At 39.3% G+C, this 25626-nt stretch overlaps 2 protein-coding genes across 7 annotated transcripts in view; one reads left to right on the top strand and one right to left on the bottom strand.

Annotated features, from left to right (window-relative positions):
* The first annotated feature begins 1700 nt into the window (after window positions 1-1700).
* Window positions 1701-18003, top strand: LOC116310937 (protein phosphatase 1 regulatory subunit 12B-like). Of its 3 annotated transcripts, none has more exons than XM_031727893.2 (8): window positions 1701-2464; window positions 6890-6906; window positions 7025-7154; window positions 8989-9093; window positions 9247-9297; window positions 9444-9494; window positions 11314-11381; window positions 15719-18003. In XM_031727893.2, the coding sequence occupies exons 1-7, from the start codon at window positions 2363-2365 to the stop codon at window positions 11350-11352; spliced, it is 495 nt and encodes a 164-aa protein (XP_031583753.1). In that variant the 5' UTR covers window positions 1701-2362; the 3' UTR covers window positions 11353-11381; window positions 15719-18003. The 3 variants fall into 3 exon arrangements, with proteins under 3 accessions (XP_031583753.1, XP_031583750.1, XP_031583751.1); XM_031727891.2 differs by having other exon boundaries at window positions 1703-2464; window positions 11311-11381; XM_031727890.2 differs by lacking the exon at window positions 11314-11381 and having other exon boundaries at window positions 1702-2464.
* Window positions 18004-18091: 88 nt separating this feature from the next.
* The window catches only part of LOC116310894 (synaptotagmin-2-like), a 62294-nt gene continuing 54759 nt past the window's right edge, over window positions 18092-25626 (bottom strand). For all 4 annotated transcript variants that reach the window (XM_031727818.2, XM_039603909.1, XM_039603907.1 and 1 more), the window contains one exon: window positions 18092-24485. In XM_031727818.2, coding sequence (XP_031583678.1) covers window positions 24270-24485 — 216 coding nt within the window. In that variant the 3' untranslated portion in view covers window positions 18092-24269. The remainder of the gene's footprint in view (window positions 24486-25626) is intronic.

Below are 25626 nucleotides of genomic sequence, written 5' to 3'. Positions count from 1 at the left end.
TGATTATCGGAACAGATTTTCCGCAGTTCTTTTTATGATTTTTTCCAACAACAGACAAAAAGACAGGTGCAGAGTGAGACAACATAGAGATTCTGCTACGTAAGGGTGACAAGCAGAGATAGCAAGAATGCCGCTTCAAACATACCTCTTTTTATCCTGGAATACATTAAGAAATTTGATCTGATTGGTAGTCCAACCTTAACTTCCACATTTCTGCTATCACTCAGGGGATCTTTGGTAGCCACTTATTTTCTGCTTTCTAAAATGCATGATCATAGCATCCCATATGGAAAGTCCTAAGGCTAAGGGTGAGGATCAGACAGAAGGAACTCCAGCTGGGCTAGATTCTCAACACAACTATCCAAAACCAGTGCCAGTGCAGTTTAATGTCTTATTTCCAGAGGGTCTCCGAGTTAGAATGTTTAATGTAAATATACTGCTAGACTACTCTAACTAATAACTAATTCCAATATCAGTTTTGTTAGAACTTACAATCCATGGTGTTCATGCTTAAAATTCAAGCACTGTAAAAGTTAAAGATGCAGGCGATGATACTTGGATTGGGAAATTAAGACCTGTTAGATTTCTAGTCTGGGTGACTTTCCAGCCTTAAATCGAAAGCCATAACACAGCTTCTCCGCTTCTTTTTGAATCTCCCCTGTGTCTGTGCTCAGTTTCTTGCAGTCCTATCTTGCCTTCTATCTATTTGCCCTGAGCAAGGATGAGGGAGTGTAGAGCACCGTGAGGTGCTCGCGTACCTCACTATAAAAGGAAGACAGCAATGAGCCAGCTTGAGCTGACTATGAAAGTAAGGGGTTACTGCTGGGTTGTTTAAAGGAGCAGTTTGACATTTTGAGAAATACTCGTGTTCATTTTGTTGCCAAGAATTAGGTGAGAAGATTGATACCACCTGTATGGTCAACATGAAGTCAGAGCCAGCGCCGGATTACCTTAGCTTAGCAGGGAAAAGCAGGGAACACTGTTTGGTTCTGTCCCCGCTGAGCCTCATTAGTTAAAACATAAATTTTGTTTGTTTAACAACTAGAGAGAAAAAAGATGAACAAAATAAGATGTAACATGTTAATTAGAGAGTTTTAGAGATGCTGGGAGGCAGGTTTAGAATCTTTGAACAGAGCCAGTCGAACTGTTTTTCTCTTATTCGAGTGTTTTTGCTATGCCAAGTTAACAAGCTGCTGGCTGTAGCTTCACACAAGTCTGAGAATTCAGTTAGTCTTTTCAAATAACTTCTGACAAGAAACCGAAAATTTATATTTCCCCAAAAATGTCCAACTATTCTTTGATAAAATGTTGACTTTTTCTAAACCTGTCTATCAATAGGCAGGTTTATAAAACTAAAAATAAAATCAATACGACTGTGGGCAAAATGAAACAAGATTTCAGTTTCAGGAAGAGGAGATGTGTCACAAATGCTCTGTGTTAACACTGTGTAGCACTAATACTGGCAACGTCCCCTCTCCATCACACTGTAGGGCGCACAGAGTTACTTGACACTTTACAGTTGTTGATGGCTCCTCAGGTGATACTGCGTGTTGACCTACCAGGACACAAATTGCTTCAGCCCCCTCCTGACTCTGGCTTTGTGCTCCACCTCCTCTTATCCTTGTTCACATCGTTGGACAATTTTTAGCCCTCAGTGCCGAGTCTGTCCATAGCAGAGCCTCTGGCAGGCTGCCACAGAAAGCTGCCAAAGCTGAAGAGAGCCGGGAGAAGCAGGGGGCTGGGGGTTGGGGAAGCAGAGGGACCGAGAGGGTGACCAAATAGTGAAAGGAGCAGAAGAGAGAAAGCAGGAGAGGGAGGGAGATGGCAGAGAGTGTATAACTTTGGGGAACTCAGGAAGAGGCAGCAAAGGGAACAAACTTTTTCTCTCTTGTCTTGTTTTGGACTTTTGTGCATTTCATAGCGGACTTCAGTGCTGACAGAGCAGAACAAGGGATACTCATTCGTTTGCTTTCTTCATTGAATTGTTCTTTTTTTTTAGATCTCCAGAGATTATTTTGTTTTGTGGTTCTTTTTAACATTTTTATCTGCTTGTTGTTTAACTGCCTGAGATTTGAAGAAGGCGTGACCACACATTTGAAATCCTTCCAGATTTAACAGCAACTGTGTCCACTTCTGGGACGTTTGTGGCTGCACTGAAACACCAAACAGACATATAAACACACACACACACACACACATACACACACCTGTTGTTGCTGAGGATTCCCCAGGAGCACGGTCATGGACATCTGTGTCCCTGTTGCTTGAGGGAATCTGTGCGTGTGCGCAGCTGTTATCTGCTGGTGGCCTCGGTGAATGTTACAGTAGAAGCTGATCTGCCTGTCCGGGGTAGAGGAGGGAGATGTCATCCTACTACCCACGCACCAAGGACCTGACTCGCACCAGGAAGTCACTGACAGAATCGCCACCATCGTCTCCGTCCCCTACAGAAAAAAACTACAGAGTAAGCTTTATTTCTAGAGCAGTGCACCTTTGCAGGATAAACTGAATGTGATACTTTTTTGTGATATTGTAGCAGTTTTTTGTAATTTATTCCTGTGGCTTTAAATAACTTTAACATCACAACTCTTAGTTCATTTTTATCTTACTCTTTATTTATCTGTAAAGGGACTTTAGAGTATGACCCCTCTGTAAAGTCAAAGAAGAATTGTATTTTCTGTAGAAGTTGGTGACTAATCCTTAGACCAGGCTGATTTGTTGACTCATCTAAGACAACTGGACACATCATTAAGTAGCTTTTTAAGAGTTCAGACAATTTGCTGAAGAATTTGTCAGTTAATTGATTAGATTTTTTGACTTTGAACGATAGATATATATAGATATATATTATAGCAGTATATATGTTTGGACATCTGCTGTTGGGATACTAACAGTTAAACAAAAAAACATTATATCATCATCAGGCTAATAGTTCATTTACTAATGTGTATTTGCCTAACTCTTCAGACACTTATCGCAACTTATTTGTTGGCTTGTGAAAGCGAGGCAAGTATTTGCTCTGAAGCGCTGAGAGTCTGACCACATTTTCTGGAAAAGACTTTTGGATTGAAGCATTCCTTCTGTAATTTCCTGTTATTTTTTTTCTGCCTAAGTGGCTTATTCTCACGGGCGTAGTTTGACTGTTTATGTCAGTGCATCAGACTGAGCTGAACTCTGTGTGACAGGCACATTTAAAGGGAAAGAAAGAAAAGAGGGGGAAAAACCCCAAACACAATGGGATCCTGTCTGTTTAGAGGCACGTACAGTAATGTCACGCAACACTACAGACACACTCATTATTATTGCACTGTTGCCAGCAATGAATGCCTCTGGTGGATGTTTGGATTCTTTTGCTCGCATTTCAACAAGTGTCAGTCTCTCTCTGCCGGGGAAACTCTGGCTTTAATTTTCCATGAAGCCAGCCCGATCTGAATTGGCAGTGAGTTCCTGGGAGAGAAAAAGCCGTGGAGTCAGGTTGATGCAATAATTGTACCAATGTAATATGTGTTACAGCTGTGTGCAACAGGAAGTCAAAGTAAACAGGAACACATTTGCATCATTGGCAGACACTCAACATTTGGCAGATGTTCACAGTGGTGAAATGTAAGTAAGCACATTAAGCCACGTGCTGTACAGAAGGAAGAATTAGATAGCTGAGATAGTCAGATCAGATAGTTTCTGCTACTTCTGCTTCATTATGTTTCTGGAAATATGATTCCCCCGCATTCAGAAATCATAGCCCACTAGGTTTATTTCAAATTAAAGAATGACGACTGGCTTGAATACGCAAACAAGTAATTGCACTAGATCCACTTTTCCTGTAAAAATCTCTGCAGGTCCACAGAAAGATAAAAAAAATTACCTGATGTTCCACGGACCTGCAAAGACTCAAATTAGACCCCCCATTAATAATTTCACACATTTGCTTTATCGTGTGATGCTATTGTGTGAAGAGATAGGCCACTTGGGTAGGACTCACTAAATGTCATCGTAATACATATGAATTAATGCATCGATAGTAACAATATGTCCTAATAGGCAGTAATGCTTCCAAGTACTGTTATTTAAGAAAAATAACCCATTTCCTCATTTGATTTGGTCATTTTGAAAACAAGGAAGATGCTCTTGGTTGCCTGGAGCTCTGAGATGTTGTGTAAAGAGTTAACACTGTAAAGAGGGAGAACTGGCTGAAGTAGGGAAAGGTGAGTGAATGCGGAAGATTTTTTTATGAGTTTATGTGTGTGTGTAGTGTAGTGTCATTTGCACTGGTGGGAGCGAAAAGAGAGTGTGTAGCTCAGATTTTCCTACTGTAGTCATCTAGCCTGCTCTGAAGGAGTGATACTGTGGCAGAAAGTGGAAAGGAAGAGAAGGAAGTAAGAAGGAGCATGAAGAGTCTGCTAATTATGATTTTCTTGGCTGATGTTAGCATTATCATTTATACGCTCTAGCAGTGAGCTCATGCAGGTGGCTTGCGTGTGTATACTTCTGATGATGTTGATCCAGGCAAGCTAATAAAACTGGAAACAGTTCTGTTTACTGGGTGCCCATGGTAAAGTCAACACCGTTTCTGAGGCTGTTTTCACCAGTCTGACACACTGTTGTTCATCTCCTCCTTCTTCTGCTGTGCTCTGCCTTGTTAAGTTACATGTGGCACTTCTTCCTCCCTCAATTTTTCCTAACAAGGCAATCAGATTGGTGCAGCTGCCATCACAAGCAGAATTCAAACTGTGGCTCATTTTCTGGCTTCGGTTCAATGTGGATGTTATGCGTTTATTAGTCGTATAAGGACTTGCTCTTTTTCCCAAAAATCTGGCAGTGTAATCCCCACAGGGCCCGCTCAAGGTTTCACTGGTATTAAGTTTTTTTAAAAAGCCTAATTTCACCAATTTTCTAATCCTTTAGTGTGAAATAGGTTTGCGAATAGTTTGGTTCATATCTCCAAAAGCAGGCTTCATGAAAATGTATTCTTACAACCTGCTGCTTAATGAATGATTACACAATCTGATTGAGGAATCTCGTTGCTATTGCACAAAGAGATCGGAGTGAGTGAGAGCTCTTCTTCACTCCATCCTTAGCCTTTTTTCATCTGAGGTCAGGGAGGTCTGTTTTTTCCTGGATAGCTCAGCTGAAGCACATGACCACATAAGGACAGGCAGCAGTGGCTCAGTTATGTAAACACTTGCTGAGGAACAGCTCCTACGATGCTGTGTAAAATATCCTCTTAACTCACTAAATCTGAATGCAGGAGTACCCATTGCTTTTAACATTTACTGTTTTTCTAAATCATTCTTTTAACATCTGCTTCTTGTCTCAAACAGCTTAGACCACCACACTTGATGTTTATTGCCAAACATTTCTAAACACAGGTGTTTAAAGATTTCTTTGCCTGGCTGGAGATCAACTCCAAATCTATGAATTTAGGGAAGTTTTACGAGACTGCAGCAGAGATCACGGCTCAAGCTGGTCTCACATCATGGCAGCCTCTCTCACTATATTACTTGTTGTTTCCAGTCTGGTATGAACAGTGAAAAAATCTCTCCTCATCATCTCATAACCACGTTTATCGGCTGAAGGCAGAAAGTGTTTGTTTAGTTCAATTTTGTTTAGGGCTCTCTGCAGTCATTTGAAAAACTAAGTATGGAGATTAAATATGGGGTGAAATTCCTGGACAGGTCAGACCAATGCAATGCAAGGCTCAGTCAGTATGATAGTTGGTATCGACTATTTGAAAACAACTGAAGAAGTATGGCTTCTTTTTAAGGGTTTCTAGGAGAAAGCCTGTTCTTTCAAAAAAAAGAACATCCAAATGTGAGGCTTTCTCAGCTTGGCCCAAACTGGGTCATACAACAGGTCAATTATCCCACACATGCCAACGAATCTGAAACAGAAGGACAGAATCAAGGTGTTTCAATGGCACCGTCACAATCCAGACCTCAAACTGATTGGCACAACGCAATGGGACCTTAAAAGTGTTTTGCATAAACAGGTACCGTCCAGCTTCAGTGATCTGAAGCAACGGTGCAAAGAAGACTGGACAAGAACTCCTGCACAACAATGTGAGAGACTAATAAAGTCATACAGAAACAGTTAGTTCAAGTTACAGCTGCTAAAGGTGATTCTACAAGCTACTGGATCATGAGGCGTACTTAGTTTTTCACAGAACTGCATAATGTCCCATAGTGTAAACGTTCTTTTTCACATGACTATGAAGTAATGCAGGAAGGCAGTCAATAGCCATAAAAAATAGGTCCCTTAAAAGGGACATCTCTGAGGTAACGTAATTTCTGAAAACAGAAACCAAATACAGCCAAAGAACAGTATGCATACGCAACTCCTCCTGTCGCACAGTGCCCAGGCTGCTTGGTGAAGTGGAAACAAACACAGAATGTGATCACAACAGGCAACTTGGCAGCCACTTAGACTGGGCTAGTCATAGCAGGGACCTGCCAGGACAGTTTGATATCAGACTGTTGTCTGAGGTCAGATGGCAGCCTGTCATGCAAGGAATACTTGACTTCTGATGTCATTATGTCATATTTGTGCTGCAGGCATGCTCATAGCAGCAGCGTATTTCAAAAGATTAACCAGGCTCACCGAGGAGGTTTGACCTCTGCGAACCCTGTCAGAGCAGTGTTGGGGTGAATTGTATCCTACTTCTACATGCACTTCTTCCATCTGGGACTAAAGGCGTCTGAACATGTTGTGATAATTCAACTGGAAGTTTTGTTTTTGTTCTCTGCTGTCTCAAAATGGAAAATATTTCTCAGCCAAGCCTTTGTTTGGTGATATCAAATGAACAGGACTCGATCTAACCATGACAGAATATTTTCACAGTGTGATGTTTCCATGCTGCTAGTCAAACTAACGTGGCTTATTCCTTGTTTTTCAGCATGACAGAGTGTCAAGGTAAGATTTGGGCTTTTTTTTCACTCTTCTGTATTACAGAACTGTAACAGCTAAGAGGAAAAAAAACACTGTAAATAAAGCTGCCTTGCAGACTGGCTAAGAGCTGTGTTGCCTCTAGATTTGATTCCATTGGAGAGAGTGCTACAGACAAGTCACTGGGCCGCACCAGCTCATACACGCGCAGAGAGGCAAGGCTGGCTGCACTGAATAAACAAGAACAAGACTCCACGGCCAAAGACTATAAGAAGGTAGTAACTCTTTTCTTAGTTTCAAAAGCACATTCTAATGTTACCGATTCAAAGCTGCAGTCCTGGATACAATTTGCCTTTAGATTTATGCACATTGTATCTATTTTTGTAGTGTAATGTCCTAGTAATGTAACTGGGCTTTCAGGGGATTACGAGTGTCAGAAAGGAACTTTTGACCTGTAATCGTATTTTACTATTGTAATATTCCCTATTCAAGTATTTGCAGAAATGAAGGTATGTCTTACTGAGACTGCATCAAACCAGTATATGGAACTATGAACCTGCAATGCCACTATACAGTAAGAGTGGTAATACTGTTGACTTCATGTTGTCATGGCAGGGATTGATGTTGTGTTTGTGGAGCGGGCCCAAAAACAGACACAGGAGAAATAAACTGATGATCAAACAAAAAGTGAGCCTTTATGCGGCTGATACAAAAAACAGAAAAATAAGGCGAGGCGAAAGTAAGCTGAAACCTAAACTGGGGCAGAACTAAACTAACTGTGAAAAGAATGACGAGAGACAGGAACATGAAGCTGAACAGGAACACGTGACAACGTAACTATGAAATAAACCAAACATGAGCATGAACACGGACCTGAACAGTGGGAGGCAAAAACTCTGTGACTTGACGTGACCTGACACGAAGACAGACAGATGACCCAACTAAGAACAGAAGGAGACAGAGGACTTAAATACACAGGAGGGTAATGAGGGAAGTGGAAACACCTGGGGAGACACAGCTGACACAAATGATCATGACGCCACAGGGAAAAGTAAAACTAAACACAATGAACATGGAAACACCAGAGCTTTCAAAATAAAACAGGAAACACGGAGAGACATGAACATACAGTTACATTGTAACCTTGGTTCTCTGAGTGAGAGGCTATCTCTCCACCCCCATACATATGGAATATGTAACGGGGTGGAGCGATAGCCTCAATATGATAGAGAACTGGGACACACCTGCTTGACACAAGAGACAGAGAGAGGGAGAGGGACACAAGGGGAACCTACATAGATGAGGAGATAACACATTACAAACAGAAAAGACTCATAAACAAGGACACATAGACGAAACCAAAACTAGAATGAAACTCAACTGACCCCTAACTAAATAATATTGCAATAATTTAGTATTATCACCAACTTAACATAAGAAAGTCAAAAACGCTGGGTTACAGACCCAGCCCCTGACACATGTAAGGTTTTTGAAGAAGCTAACCGTTCTAAATTTTACTACATTTACTTAAATAGATGTTGACAGGTGATGCTAACCCTAACCATAAACATACCCGAACATTATTATTTTTAAGACCGACAGAGACAGAGACTCCCCTTCCCCCCGATCCCTCCTTGAAATTCGGGGACCATGCTCAAATCGAAAGTGGCTCCATAGTCTACTGGTTTACACATTTACTGGGAGAAGGCACAAATTCCCTTAGGGTTGCATCAGGAAGGGGATTACAATTAGTTTACAATTGTGATAAGCATTCATCACCATCATCCTTTTAGGTTAGACATAATCAGATATCAACAAAAAAATGCACACTCAATTTGGTCATTTCACAGTCAGAAACAAAAGAAGTAACCTTATGTTAGGGTTGCTTTTTTTTGAAAAAGCTTTTGCTATTGTGAAAAAAAACTGTATTTATGTAAATATAACCGATGATCTTACATATTGTTTGAGTTCTGTGTTTCAACTTAAACTGTCTGTTGTTACTCCTTTTATGCCTTGTATCTTCATTAATATTTTGGTTATCAAAATTCAAATACTAAGAATCTCTATAACAAATCTATTCCTATATTTTTCCTTTTATTAACATTTTAGATGTATGCAGAAGCTTTGCATGAAAATGCAAAACTCAAGTCCAGGTTGCAGGAGAGCAAACAAGAGCTAGCCAAGATACGTTCCCAACTGGAGAAAGTCACTCAGGTACCTTTGACCCATTCTACAGAAAACTCACATTCATCCCTTCACTTCCTGTGTGCTTGAAGAAAGATTTGACTTTTTACTTCTTCACTGAAGGTTAAAATTTAAACCAGTTCTCCTAATAAATTTCTCCCAATAACATTACCCCTGTTTTAGAGACACGGCACAATATCTGAAAGATCTTCAGTACTTGAATCAGAAAAAAGGGTAAGTGTCTTAATAACCTTCTCTTTGATAATACTACATATCTTTGCATTCTTCCCAATCAGTTTCCTTGTCTACTTCAAATTATAGTCTTATAGCCTTTCATTTTTCCAGTAGACCTTACTTCAGTTTTTTTTCTTTATTTACAGGAAAAACAAACCCTTGAGAAAAGAGTGTCAGACATGGAGGATGAATTAAAGGTCAGTCCATGCAAAAACAGTGTGCACTCACTTAAATGGCATCTATTTTGTCTCAGACACAAGTGTTGCTTAATTTGTCTCGTTGATGTTTTCTCCTCAAAAAACATTATAATACTGATAGTCCTTGCCGGTACCTCCAGCCAAGCCCCTTTCACTCATTCTAAATCAAGCACACCTAAAGTATTTTTACAGAGCAGAACACACATATCGCTCACTGCAGAGTTGTGGTTAGCCAGGTGGGTTTGGAGTCAAGGAGAGAGAAGGTTAGTGCTTCAGGCTCATTACCCACAGTGTTCTGCTGGGCCACTTCCTGCCAGGCTAAGGAGGAGCCTGTGCTGCTGCTCCCCTGCTCCACTTATCCCCCTGTTGGGGTGAACATTGTGACCTAGTTCCAGCTGAATACCAAACCCTATCCAAGAGCAAAAGACCTGCTTTTGTGAGACATTCCTGTGTTGCTCTGTGTGTATTCCGCCTCACAAAGAAACACAGGGCACAACTACAAAGAGATGTCAGGCCTGAGTAAAAATGGTCTGCAATTTATGTGGAAGCAATTACAAACTACACGATAAGATTATAATTTGATTACTTGAGAGAACCAACCAGCATAAAATAAACTGCGAAACACAAACGTAGTTGCAAAACATAGGGGGACTATGTAAAATGTCAATAAAAACACACTGCAATGATTTGCAAATCTCGTGAGCCTGTATTTTATTCACAATTGAACAAAGAAAACATTTCCTATTTCATTAAAAATGTTAGCTCATTTTGAATTTAATGGCAGGAACACATCTCAAAGAATTCTGAATGGAGCCAACAAAAGGCTGGAAAATTAAGTGATATTAAAATGAAACAGCTGGTGGAACAATTTGCAAACTAATTAGGCAACAGGTCAGTAACATGATTGTGTAAAAATGAGCATTTTAGAGCAGCAGACTTTCTCAGACGTGGCCACTGGTTTACCAACCTGTGTCTGCAAATTGTATGATTTCAGGTTAATGTTTCTTGAAGTTAAAATTACAAAGACTATGAATATCTCACCATCTAAAGTACATAATATCATCAAAAGATTCAGAGAATTTAGAGAAATGTCTGTGCGCAGGGGATAAGGCCAAAAGTGTTATTGGGTGTCTGTGATCTTCTGGCCTTCAGGTGGCACTGAATTCAAAACAGGCATGAAACACTTCCAGAAATTACCGTCTGTGAACACAGCATGCCATGACTGGAAATGGAATTGGCAGGTTGCACGTAGGGAAAGGCATCATCACTGCTGAATAGTACATACAAGCAACAATCAGGGAGCCCCTTGCATATTTCAGCAAGACAATGGTAAACTGCCTACTTCCCCTGTTACAACAACAACAACAAGGCTTTGTAGTAAAAACATCCAGGGGCTGAACTGAGCTGCCTGCACTGAAAACATTTGGTGCATCATGGAGCTAAAAATACCCCGGACTGTTGAACAGTTAGAGCCATATATCAGACAAGAATGGGACAGCATTCCTCTCTCAGAAGTCCAACACTGGTCTCCTCAATTCCTTCATGTTTATGGACTATTATTAAAAGGAGAAGGTATGCTTTTTTTTTCATTAAAGGTTTCTCAGGTCAAACACTGACATGCTTTCTGTGTTCTCTTGTCACTAAAATGTGGGTTATGAGATTTGCAAATCTCTACATTTTATTTTTATAAAACCCAACTTTTCGGGAATTCGGTTTGCATAATATATGCAGAATTCCAAGGATCTTATAACGTACAACAGCAGCGTGGTATATAAGCAGCAGATGTTTGACCCGCGTATTGTCATGGTTCCTTCAGCAGGATGCCCCACTGCGGTTTCGCTGTGGGTACCAGCCCTGAGGGCAAGCTGTCTCAGGGAAGGGGGGACGGTGAGTGGTTGCTATGATACAGAGGTGTGACTGATACGTGCCTATCACCTCACATGTTTCTGTTGTGCCAGAGATTGGGGCATGTTTACACATCTGGACTTTTTATCCTCTCAACAGTAACAGTAGCTTAGAGCGTAAAAGCTTTGGGAGCACATCACCTCAGAGAACTGGCTTGCACTCTCTCACAAAGTCACTTCTTCACTTTCAGCAAGTATCAGATTCTCCACATGGGGAGCTGTTTCATTGCTGCCACATAGGTATCAAATTGCACCACCTACTGGAAAGGAAAAATAGCAGTAGCCTTTAAGAGGTATAGATGTGTCGAAAAAAGATGTTTGTACGGTTATAAAAAAAAATACAATAAAATAAACAAAATCAATAAACTACAGTTGTGACACTCATTGACCACAAGTGTCAGAATTCCTGAGGAGGTTACTCTCCGTGCCTATAAATGATACATAACAGCACATCTTCACCTTTGCTTGCTGTAGTTACTTTTCTTGCAAATAGGGGTGCATTTTGGGGTTTTGGGCTACCCGCCCTGCAGGTCTGCACTTAATTAGCCTTAGTTATGGATTTTTCACATCAACATCACTGTGTGTCCATCTTCCCTCTTAAAATAGTGGGAATGTGGTAATACTCAAAGTGTCAGATTACTCTGCTGGGTTTTACATTTCAAATGGAAAAGCTCAATTATTCTTGACAGCCTCTAAACCTAATGAATAGTAACTCTGTAGAAATGATCCCCTAGAACCTGAGAGTGTAGTCAGATCTGATTTAATATCAAACAGCTCAATATTAAAAGAGTGTAATAAGGGATACTGGTCATTATGCATTCTTGGCTCACTGTGTCCTTTTCTTCACCACAGCCAAGGGCACCTTTCCAAAAACTGCACTGTTTTAATCCAAGAGAACATTTAATGCATGAACTGAAAAGTCCCCAAACCAGGCAGCTTTCATAAATGTGCGCAAGGCGAAGCTGGGTGTCCTCGTTTATATGTCATGTTTTGCCACATTCACCTCCACAAACTTGTCTGTCTGGGTGGCTGAAATGCCACAAGTGCCCTGAATAATGTGTATATGTGTGTGTGTCTGGTCTGCGGTTTACCTTCAGCAATGGTGTCAAACCACAGACAGTTATGTCGAACCACATTGAGGTTTACCTCAAAAAAAGTCAGGCCAGGAAGAGGGAGGAAATGAATGATTTCCATTCCTTTGACTTTTATCTGAAGAGGCTCTTGTGCAATGGCTAAAATATAGCAGCGTTCATTATTTTCTCTCTTGTTAAGCTTTCTATGAATTTTATTCCATCTTCTTTGCAGTTCTATACATATAATAGTAAGTTAACACCTCACTTCTTCCCAATAAAGCCCACCTTTGATGAGCACAAATCCAAGTAGAACTGGCTTCATAACTTTCCTCGCTTGTTGCAGCTTATGGTATTTTCTCTCAAAATATCTCTGTTGTGTAAATATTTGTTTATGTAAGTATTTCTGATAAATCCCTCAGCAGTGGTTCTTTGATTTCCCCTGTCTATGCTGCTGTGTGGGTGCATGCCTGTATGAGCGGATATGGCTGCAGTCTCTGTATGAGTATCTCTCTGTGCAACATGGCCTGCTCCCCGCATGCTCTCTCTGTCTGCCCCTCTCTGTATCTCTCTCCTCCTGTACGCAGGCTTTCCCTGCTCTGGCTCAGGTCCAGACCTTGCGGAGAGTCAACGAGTGTCTCCTGGCTGAAAATAGAGCCATGCTTCGCGTCCTCGCCCGCCTCTCTGAGACGGCCTCAATGCCGGAGACAGAGGACCTCTGATCCTCTGAGACCTTTCCCCCTTCCTCTTCTCCCCTTCCTCAGCCACATAACTTCTACTTCTCTTTCCTTCTGGTGCCTCTACAGCCCCTTCAACCTCTGCTGTGTTCCTCTCAGGCAGGTCTTGCACTCTCTTGATGCTCACGCTTTCCTCCCACCCCTCTCCCCCCCACACACACTGCAATGCATCCTCCTGTGCACTTTTTTTTTTTTTTTAAACCTAATCTCCTTTATGGTCTAGACCAACCCTGAAGCCCCCTTTCCTCTAAAACAGTTGTCACAAAGCTCTGTTTGAAGTTTAATTTTAGGTAGATTTGTGTGGCATGCTTGAAATGAACACTGTGTTTTAAGCTGCATTTATTTATTTACATAGGGTTGCCATTTTGCATAAACACCTAGAACTCTGCATCATGAAAAATAGAAGCATTTGTAGCACCTTCTATTTTCACAATTAAATATATTCAAGTCCTGCGCAATGTGCTGTGTAATCAATGCAAAGTTGTTTTCCAAGGTAATAGCCACCCTATTGAATCTTCCAAAGGAAATGAAACGTGTCAGATCATTAGCCTTGCAAATGAACACGTGCTTTGTCACTGGATGAGACAGGGGTGCAGACGTACCAATAATTTTGTATGTTTTTGCTAATGAGCAGTGGATATGTGAAATTAAAGGTATCATTAGGCATTTTTTGGGAAATAAGCCCAATGGCCTTTTTTTGTTTTCTGAGAGCTAGGATCGATTCTACTCTAAAGTCTGTATGGCACATTTTCTGTTGGAAACAAATGGAAACATCTTACCAGCTAATCAAATCGAACCCCAAGAAACACACCCTGCAGTCTGATAATGGTTTAAAGATTTTTCGGGACAACAAAATGAACTTTAGCAAAGATTTGTTAAAGTTATGGCAAAATGTTTCGATTTAATGATTAAATGTCTAATATTTGCAGAGCTTGACAAATTATTTGTTTTACCTTACAGAAAAAAGAAAGCCATAGTAGACTTGCTATAAATGAGTGTGGAATAACAAGGAAATACTGATTTATTTTCTTGTCCAATGTAGTTACAGTTTGGCATCTAGTCTGCAAGCTCATCACTAGCTACAAATACTGTATCTTTTATTTCAAATTTGGGGTTAGTGACTAAATATTCATAAAAGGGGTCTGCATGTGGAGGCTGGGGTGGTAGAGGGGTCAACACTAGCGCTTATAGGTAGGAGTAAATAATGCAAGATTTTTCAGCTTAAACAAAATGCCAGATTGTGAGGGTGTAATTGGTGCATGACACAAGGAGAGTGAAACATATTTCAGTGTATATGATATAGCGCAGGGGTAGGCAACTCCAGGCCTCGAGTGCCGGTGTCCTGCAGATTTTAGATATCACCTGTGTCAAGACACCTGAATCAAATGATTAGTTAATTCCCAGGCCTCTGGACAACTTCAAGACATGTTGAAGACGTAATTTACCCATTGGAATCAGCTGTGTTGGATCAAGGACACATCTAAAACCTGCAGAACACCGGCACGCAAGGCCTGGAGTTGCCTACCTCTGATATAGCGCTACCTTGTATGCTTTACTTCAATTGTGTCCCACTCCAGGCCTCAAGGGCCGGTGTCCTGCAGGTTTTAGATCTCACCCTGGGTCAACACACTTGAATCAAATGATTAGTTCATTACCAGACCTCTGGAGAACTTCAAGAAATGTTGAGGAGGTAATTTAGCCATTTAAATCTGCTGTGTTGTCAAGGCCCTTGAGGCCTGTTGTCGGACACCCCTGCTTTACTTCATTCTTAGAAATATTTTTCATGCTGTCTAAGCAGGTGTTTAATGAATAATACCACAACTTTTTCATTTCATCTTTTGTACAGATTGAACAAACAGTTTTAAAGGTGCTAGCAGGAAAATTGCTCGCCTTTTATTCATTAATGCTAATCTACATTAACAGCCCGCTGATAATTTATCGGTCATCTCATCTAGCAAATTCCAAAACTGTCGTTATATTTTTAATTTACAACATAGGATTGCCAGCACAGCGGGGCTTTCACTCTCACTTTATGGATTAATATTCAACATATTGGGCACGAACATGTTGACGTAAGACGTCTCTGCTCACTCACCAGTTGCGGTAACGTGTCCCAGCTAGTGCAGAAGGTTATTGTTTGTCTCCAGTAGAGGGGAAATACTTTGACAAAGAGGGTGGTTATTTTTAGTCATTGCTTCTCATGAGAGACATGACCTAGATTTGGGGAATTGACCCTCCCTCACTTTCCTTCTCTCTGACTTCATTCTCTGTCACTTTTCACATTCAGGACATACTGTCACTGTCACACCACACTGCATGATCAAGTACTGTAGAGCATGTCCTCATTGCCTGACTTTAAACTTCAGTGAAAGATAACTTTAGTGGTGATTAAAGTTGCAGTGGATAGTCCTGGTTTAAGTCACAAAGATGTCAAGTAACTATTTAAATGACACAGCAAAAGCAGTATATTTCCCTGGTTTTCTAATATTGTTTTTTTCCCTCTCGTTTTCTAGGTCTTAACAGAGCTCAAGTCAGACAACCAGAGACTAAAGGATGAAAATGGTGCTCTCATTCGAGTCATCAGCAAACTGTCAAAATGAAAAAGATGTCCGATGCTCCTCTTGTGTGTCTGTGGACGCTCCAAACCTGAAATAGCGTTGTCATTATCCACAAGGTCCCAGGTTTTGACTCGTATCTGAGTTACTGTATGGTGACAGGCTAGTTTGGTTGCATTTTCAGAAACATCCTACTAATTCCTGTTAGAACTTGTGAAGATCCAAAGAGAAGTGTTAGCAAGCTTCGGTTAATTTTACCATTATTAAAATTAAAGTTTCAACTATTTTTTTCCTTCATCATATGTTGTTTGTTTTAGGAATATTTGTCACGTGTATGAAATAGGGACCAGGTGTACTGTTGACATTTCAAATCCAAACAAATGCATCAGATTGCGTGAGGCTACTGTACCTAATAATATGCCATATATAACATTTTGACACTTTTACTTTGGTTGTCACTTGTGCACTCCATAATCGTCTTTTAATATGTTTTTTATTTGAAAGAGAAGACAGTCATTGACTTAGACTGTTTGGAACTGTAGCTGTCTCCTTTATTATGATGTGAGACGTTAAAGACGTTAAAAACTTATCACAAAAACACTTTGACTTACTTTCACTCTAGGCTAAAGATAGTGAAGCTTCATAAAATGCATGTTTTGAGTTGTGTTTGCTTCGATTGACAATATTCTCAGGTTTGTCACTCAGCCGTTGCTGCTCGCCACAGTTGAGTGCCTCGCAGATGTGGATTTCCTTGGAAATCTGTGGGTGTTTTTCTACGGTTGCAGGGATGCATGAATGTGATGCACTTGACAAACCTTTGGAAAAACTATCATTCTAACAGGTCAGACACAAATTTTAGTCCAATTTTCAGCTTTTTGAAAATTTGCTAATAGACATTTGAGTTTTATTTATCTAGTATGCAAAAAATGTAACATGTATATGTGGGCTTGTTAAAGGAGACTGTACAATAGGCCTGAAAGGCTACTTTGTGCATGCACATGTTAACAGTGCTGCTGTCATTAGCAGCCCTATGACACATTCAAAATGGTACACTTTCTGAGAGGAGATGATAATAATGTTTGTCACATTTTCCTTTTTTGTGTTTTCAGCTGCCCTGCTTTTTTAAATGCATGTTCTTCCTAGAGGATATTTTTATCGAGCTACTATCTCATTTTGAAAACAAATGAATGCCTGAAGAGAGAGACACCGCGAGTGCAAATGAAAATGCCGTATATATTGTGTTTTGTAATAGATATATATTTATTTATTTATGGATGTGTTAGTTTTAATCTTTATATTTTGCCTAGTCAGTTTTGTTTCAAAGGAGTACACTGATTATTTTTTAGCTGACCCGTTGGCCTTCCTGTCATTAGGCGATTAAAATACAAATACCAGAATCGTGCACTTCCTTGTTATCATTGCTCTGTGAGCCTTCACATCAATTGGGTGGCCTTAAAAATCAGCAAAAGACAGCGCTGTGAAATATAAACTGTTATCAGTTCTTTTATTCTGTGATGATTTCTCACAATTTTAATAGGTTTTCAGTTGTTCAAAGACTTTGTTGCCAATTTATAAGGCACACCTAGCTTCAGAGCAATCCTATACTGCAGGCCTTTGAACAAACCAGAACTTTACCAAGCTTCTGTTTTTGATTTGGTTATTTTTGTAGGCTATATTTACTAGTGCTATGGCGATTTAATATCTTTCAATATTAGTGATATCATGTTTTTATTAGTTGCAGTAGGAAGGGATTTCCTACTTGTAATGGTTACTTAAGAACTAAACCCACAATGCAACAAAGTATAGAGATTGTGAGTTTGCCTTAAAATAGGGTTTAATACATTATGATTTATAAACTAAGCTCTGCATTTCAGATTAATTTGCATGAAATCTCCTTCTGTGCTGTACGTGGTGTGAAAGACACAGCAAGGATTTTGGTATCTGTCTTCTTTTCACTTAATGGTTAAGTTAACAAAGGTACTCAGTGTTTAATGTATTCCTTAAACCATGTGATGGTTTTGGAGTCCAGCCATGACACATGCTGTATTACCAGTGTTATGTTTGCTCACATCCATTAATTGAACTATAAATAAGCTACAGTATGATTCTGCTCTCTCTACATGTGCTGTAGATGTTCTGATTTACGAATGATTGTATATTCAACAGTCTGAAATGTGAGTGGTGGCTTAACACAGACACACTGCTTAATTCACTCTGCTTAATAAATGGTAAAAGGATGAAAATGTTTTGTTTTTGTGACATTAACACACGACACAGGAAGAGGAACTGCGTATTAAACACAAACAAGTCATGGTAATTAAAAGGCCTTTATTTCCTATTTGTTTTTACAGAACTGTTAACACATATGATAAATTTGTAATAAGTTATTTGGTTCCCTTGATAACTTTATAAGGATCCCCAACGTTTGTCCACATAAGGGTCAAGAGGAGTTTGTGAGCAACGTTTGTGTCCAGTCAAGGGCTAAAGCATGCGATCCACAGTAGGCACAAGTACTGACATGAACACACGCACCACGACACTAGACACGAAGAAACACGGCTAGAGGACACAACCTGACTGTCCTCTGATGCTTTAAAAGAGGATGAAGAGAAAGAGGTGAAAATAAAAAGGGAAAAGAAGAGTCTTGAGAATACAGTTGCATCAGGGATGAGGGGTGGAGGACTAAGCGCTCAAGAGGGGAGTTTGTTACGCTCCTGCATGTTTGGCAGTATACAGTATGTCCACGTTGTAAACATGAAGGCCGGCATTCTCTACGCTCAGCAAAAGCAGCTTCAGTGGAGAAATCAGTGAGCCTGCTTCCTATTCAGCATCATGAAACCGACGGTACACGGTTGGTTACACGTAAACGAGACAAAGACGCAATGACAAAGCAAATGTGACAGAGTTTGGTGGCACATCTCTATATTCTACATTAAAGGCATACATCACAAAAAATTAAATGGCAGAAGAAGTGATTACACATATGCACAAGAATACAAAGGAGAAGTACAGCGAGTAATAGAGGAGACAAGACATCATGTTTCAAAGTGGCGTTTTTACCCGCTGAGAGGCTCCTCGACACATTTTGACAAGGTGGTAAAAGATCTGCTGAACTTTGGATGGTTTCCCTTTTTAAATCCCAGCGTTTGCAGAAAAATCGAATAAAACAAACAAACCACAACTGTGTGACCGGTGCTCTTTCAGCTGTCTGCACAGCTGAAAGAGCACACAGTTTCAGATGCGGGTGTGCATAAAGATATTACACAGTTACACAACCAGTAAGAGAACAGATTAATTTCCAGGTTTAAAACACAACTAAGACTGTTGCTTGACCATTACAGTCAAACGCACAAAGATGCGCATTTACGAATGAGTAATGTGTCCCATGCATGCAGACCTGTACTGTATATTGTATAATCCAGTGCTGTGGTTTTGCACCGTGTCTGCTAAAGGGCATACACCTCATCGTTTTTTCCCACATACCCAAATACACACAACTCCCAGTCCCCCATAGAACTTGTCCAGCGGTCATGCGACTGCGGTGACCCGAGCAGTAAAAGGTACTAAAAAAAACAAAAATATATCTCTAAAGTGTGCTATAGGTTTACCTGTAATCACCTTTGCCTCATCATCTGAAGTGTTTTGTCACTGCTCTGCGTGTACTGTTATTGTGGCTTTGCAGATTCAAACAGTGGTGATGAGTGCAGGCAACCGTAATCAGGTAGTGGCAGTATTTTTAGAATTGCGCTGAAATCTTGTGTTTAAATTATTCTCAGTGCATCATTTGGTCACAGTCTATAGCGTTAACGGGACAGTGAGTAAAAACTATATTGCATTAGACAATGTGTAGCATCACACAACACACTGCAGATTGTTGCCAGAACAGATGTGGCAGTTTGACAGATCTGGCAGGATTAAGGTGAACTTAAAGGAATAGTTCCACACTTGGAAAACTTGCTCATGCTCTTGCCTAATATTGATTGGCTGACACCACCCCTGTGTTATTGTTTTTTTTGCTTTTTTAAGTATAAAGGCTCAGCACAAAGACTGGAAAAAGAGGTTGCCTCACTCGAAGTAAGAAAATATGCCTACTAGGCACCACTAAAGCTCACAAAGTAACACATAATACCACTGTTTAAAATGTTCACAAACAGAAAAGAAAAAAAAACCCGAAATAAAACAAACTAGGGGAGTATTTTTTTGTTCCAGCAACAACTGATTTCAGGATGACTAAATAACACAAGCTTCATATTTTAGTGTGGACTGTGGATGAATCAGTCGTCTTTTCAAACTCTCTGCAAACTGGCAAGTCATTTTCCAAAATGTGAAACTATTTCTTTCGTTGAATTTTACATGCATGACATCAAAATGATTTTTTCTGCCATGTGCCTGTGAAAATCATAACTCTATGCATAGTTCTATGGGAGGGATTCCACTATTAAGTTTCTCAGTTTTTGCTCTCATTTTTGTTGCTTGAGCAGTTTGCTCAAATAAAAAAAATGAAAAGAAATAAAAAGAAAACAACAAAAACAAGGGTAACTTCTTATTAATTGTACATGTAGTCACCAGTACATTCTAAACTCTGCTAAACTGGAAGAAGAGAAACTAGAAGAGTGACCCAGTTTGGTTCATAAATTGCACTCAGCCCAAGAATAGAACACGCTCTCGTATATATATATATATATATATAATTCTTAGCGTTATTATTGAGAATCTATTGTGATGTCATATCTATTATTTATACTATCAAAACAAGGCATATACATTACTAATCACAATACTGGAAAATCAGCTACCTCTATGAAACAAGGACATCAACAGCTCCGAAAGTAGAAAAAGACACACTCACTCTACTAAACTCACAACTGTTCTCAATGCTCACATATACATTAAAATGGATTTTTGCCCTCTTGATGAACAAAGACCTCTGAAAGGAATGTAAAAGAGAAACACTGGCCAAGGAAAATGAAGACATGTCAGATTTTTTTTTCTTCATAAATAAACTCTAGCTACTCAGCTGAGCTCTAAAGAGTTAGTGCTTGAGTTTTATGGCTTTAGTTTGATCTTATTCGTTTATCTTGTATACATGTACACGTATTGTATAATAAACACAGCAAAAGAGACACAGCCGTGAAGTACTTCAGGTCATTTCAATAGAAGAGAAAAGTAAAAAAGTAAAGAAGAGACAAAAAGGGATTCCAAGTCATTTGCGTTCACTGGAATGGAACTATTTGTCTTTTGGCCCCTGGAAATGTATTTTCTATAAAGATATGATCCAACAGACATCTTTCTTGGTCACTGCTGGCAGAAAACTGACTCCTACAATCCACCTACAAATTGCACATTTATTCAGCCTTTTCTAATAAGTTATTTCAGAATCACACTGTGTCAAATCTGCTATTAGAAACTGCTTCTATCTTAGACTTGGAGATCCCCTTTCCCAAACATTAAAAACCCTAAATACATTTTTTTAAATAAAAAAAAAAGCAATAGCAATTAAAATTCAGAAATGTGTCAAATATTAGCCTTCAGAAAGGTGCTGAAACAAAACAGATGGCAGATAAAAATAAAAATAAAAATTCTGATCACACAGAATTAGATAGCAAGCATGCGGCTACATTTTCATCCTACATGAACTCACACACAGTACTGGACGACACACTTGCTTAAGAATTTCAGGCGTGGAAAGGATCTTATTAGTAATATTACTCTAATATCTGTATGACATTCTCTCCAGTGACCCTCATGGAAAATAAATACACATTTGTTTCATTTTAGAAAATATACAGTGCATCTTTTTTCCCTTCGTCGTGTTATTAAAATGACAAATGACACCCATTTACGTACACGAGATATTTTTGCTTCGTCTCTAAAACATGCTCTTATGTACAGTATTTTGTATAAACATGCAGTATCAACGTGTATGAACTATGTATATAGGCAAAACTACACACCAATGGGTTGCTTGATTGCTTCCGTGTTGCCTTTTCTTTAGTGTTGTTTTCGTTAACTGAAGAAAAGAATGATGGGACGTGAAAAACTCAACTCCTGTCAAAGTTTGAAAGAAAAACGTATGATTTCCAACATTCATTAAATTCCCAAAAAGCTATGGTAATGTCTAAAAAGCCGACCGCATTTACTTTACATTGACTTATATTGCACACAGTTAATGGGTAGCTTTTGCCGTTGGTGCTTTCAGATAGCAGGATTTGCTTTTTTGTTTGTTTTTAATCTTTTTTTATTCATAGCTAGCTCAGCAAGGAAGTGTATTGGGGTCCAAACACTCTACACATATCAGGAGCCTTTTCTGCTTTATTCAGGCCTGATGAGTTTGGGCTTTGTTCATTCCCAATATTTCTCTTCAACAGAATATTAATATACAAATATAGAGAGCCAAAATATGCACAATGTCATATAATTCTTAGACATCTGTGTTGGGCTTGTCAAGCTGAGGACTGTGGGTACCTCATGTATGATTCAAGCTGCAGGAGACCAGGACTGTAGAAGTTTTTAGACCACAGAAACTTAAAAAATATATATTTTTAAGGTGTGCCCTGGTTCAGTTTATAGATTTGGACAAAATAAGCTAGAAAGATTTAAAATATCTGCATTTTTAATTTTTCAGCAGGACCTCTAACTTTTTACTTTAAATTATTTTTTTTACGCAACAGTTTGGCTCTCTATACTGGACCTAAAACATTCTGTTAAGAAATGCATTAAACTGAAGGATCTCTCTGTTATTATCAGGTTCATTTATATGAGGAGACCCGTTTGGCATGCCACATGGTGCCACAGAAAAAATTCAATCTCACAACATTTTATCACAGAAAAACTACACAGATCAAAGAACAGTTTTACCACAGAACAGGAAAAATACCCGATAGTGCAATTATATTCAACAGTTTGGTAAGCTGTGTATAAAATACACATGGATCAGTGCCTTCTTCCAGACCACACCCTTGCAATCAAGTGAGAAATATAATATCCAAACAATTAAAACACATAGGCAAAAAGCCGAGGCAAAAAAAAAAGCAACAAAAATAACAACAACAAAAAAAGTCAATCACTGTCTTGCTGTCTGTTTGTTTTTCTTTATTACAGCTAGCAGTAACTACTAACATAAATGATTAAAGCTCTGGTTTCTAAGTGTACCTAAATGTAAGATTTTGATTTAAAGTGCTTAAGGAATAAAAATGTTTGAAGTCAAATAGAAAAAAGTAACTGAGATAAAAGGAAAAAGAGATTAAAAAAACAGGGGAAAGAAAGAAATGAAGAGAACAACACTGCTAACTGGAAGGCGTCCCTGGTAGTTGAAAATTGCTTATTTTGTTACTTGGAAGGCTTGTCTCCTTTATGACTGTAAGACGGTTATAGGGATTCCTTTGAAGTAAAACCCTTGTGTCAAGTCCATGACTAATGGCAGTAGCACTGAACAAGTGAGATACAGAATCAGAGGTGTTGGGAGGGGAGGTGGTAGACTGCAGGCGGTAATCGACACCTTGTAAATATCATGTCATTGGTGCTTGGAATCAGTCTTTGTTGTACCTGCTCTGATATTTCCACGCTTGTTGTTCAGATGACAGATGCAGCCTTTTTGCACGGTGGAAAAAAAAAATATACACAAATACCCTTTTTTACTCCAAATCCATTATTCCCTCCCTCTCCCCTGACACACCATTTTAAGGATAAACTAACACTACTCGTGAGCCTTGGGTCACTGAAAAAGATCTTGAATTGAATATTTTTCTCGTCTACTTGAGTATCAGAATAATAATAACCCGTTTAGAAAAAAAGGCATGGAGTTTCACTTTCCTCTCAGTTTTCCTGAGACGATGGGCGGAAGGGTAACTAATCAAAAAGGCAGTGTGTTTGTGGGTAACTGGATATGTGTCTATCCCTACTTTGCTACCCACCTCTAGGAATGTACTTTAAACAAACAGAATCATCTAGTATGATAACTGGCAGGTGTGGAACATGGTGCACAATACACCTAAGGAATGAACCTGCTTGTGTTATTTCTCTATCATATGGCAGTATAAAGCATTTTATTATTAAGCTCTATTCTAAGCAACATGTGTCACTAAAGGGAAAAGATAAGAAGTACAATATGAGTGAATGTTGTATGTTTTATCTCCTCTATGACCAGATTCCCATATAGCACTCTTACCCTTCTTCATATTCTACTATGTATTCTTATAATATAATGGAACCACAACCCCAATACAAAAATAGATCTAAAGGAAATCAACGGAGCATCTGTCCATCCTGTAACGTATCTTCTTTTTTCAGTGGCATGATTTTATATAACATGATGCTTTTTTTAAACTATATTTCCCTTCATGTCAAATGGTATCAATGGATCTTTTGAAGGGTGGCAGTGGGGGAGGAAGGTGGAGAAGGGAAAAAATGTGGAGAGGGGAGCAGATGTACAGTTGGGGTGTTTGTCTGGAATATACACTGGGAAATGATGGGAAATGCATGGGTGGGTAGGTGTGGAGATGGTGGAGGTTTACTTCTTGGCAGTCAGGGCTGCGAGGGCGGCATCCACCTCTTCCTCTGGCTGCAGTGGATGCCACTGGGCAATGGGGCGACGGGGGTTGGCCAGCATGTCGGACCAGTGTTTCAGCCCAGCCCCTGTGGACTTGCTTCCTACCCAGATCTTCCCAATGGCATCATTCTTGCCAATCTTGTCGTAATCCAGCACTGTGATCACAGCTTGGATTTTCTGGGAGAGCAGGAAGAAAGGATTACAAAATCTGAAGTAGACTGTAGAAATCTGACGTTACTGAAAGATGTTTTAATTGGTTACTGGTGTCAGAAGCCTGGGGGGTGTTTATGCTTTCTGCAAAGTATGAGCAATGCTTAGTGTATAGCGTCCTACATACCACAGACAGTCATCATATACAATGTTTTTGGTGCTAAAGTACATTTAACTTCTATTTTATAACATACAGTAAAATGTGACAGTCATGAAAAAACATTTTAATCATAGAGTCACATGACAACTTTCTTTTTCACATGATAAAAATATGTTTGCACAGTCAGTGGTCACTTTGGTCACAAGTGATAACAAATAAATGTTAGTGTGGTGGTTTTCATTGTTTGAATAAAGTTAGGTGAGAAGATTAAAATCACTCTTATGTCTGTACATCAAATATAAGATATCCAGTACCTCTAAAGCTCACTAATCATTGCACTGATCCGACTTTTGTGTACTCTACTTCACTACAACAGCAGCGATGGCAGCAATAACTTAAAGACTCTACATTAAGCTATGCTAACTGGCTGCAAGTGGTAGTCTCAAGTTTACCAGAAAGATACAAGCATGGCGTTAATCTTCCAGTCTATAAAAGCAAGAGCACTGCAACAATAAAAAAGCAGAGATGGATCATAAAGTTTCCTAATAAATGCCACCATAAGCTACCAGTCATACCAGACCCAAATAAGGCTGTTGCAGGAAAACTCAAGAGTATATTTAAAGCCAGAGTGCATTTTTATTACTCATGAAATTCTCTTTATATTTGCAAGCGATGGTACTACACATTGATTTACACCTTATTTCAATAAAATGCTAGAATGACTTTAAAATTTTTGTGATCATTACCATGAGCTGAAAACTACAAATACCATCATAAATTTCATGAAAGACCTGAAAATTAGAAAGCCTGTATACACAGGTGGATTTACATACTCGCTTAACTGGAAAATACCACATCATGTTCTCATAAAATAAAAGACAATTTGGGATAGTGACAATTTCATATAAATATAACTGCCACACAGTCATTCGTTGTATGCTTGATCACAGATTACTTGATAGACAACATTTATATGAAGCTCGTTAAACAGCATGTGTTGACAGGATG

The sequence above is a fragment of the Oreochromis aureus genome, linkage group 20 (genome assembly GCF_013358895.1).
Source record: "Oreochromis aureus strain Israel breed Guangdong linkage group 20, ZZ_aureus, whole genome shotgun sequence".
NCBI lineage: Eukaryota > Metazoa > Chordata > Actinopteri > Cichliformes > Cichlidae > Oreochromis > Oreochromis aureus.
This window is presented reverse-complemented; position numbering and strand designations above follow the sequence as displayed.

Coding starts and splice junctions, on each gene's coding strand:
- LOC116310937 (XM_031727890.2), top strand. CDS start 2,363: ATGTCATCCTACTACCCACGCACCAAGGACCTGACTCGCACCAGGAAG. Junction 9,298..9,443: donor TACTTGAATCAGAAAAAAGG/GTAAGTGTCTTA, acceptor CTTTATTTACAG/GAAAAACAAACCCTTGAGAA. Junction 9,495..15,718: donor ACATGGAGGATGAATTAAAG/GTCAGTCCATGC, acceptor CTCGTTTTCTAG/GTCTTAACAGAGCTCAAGTC.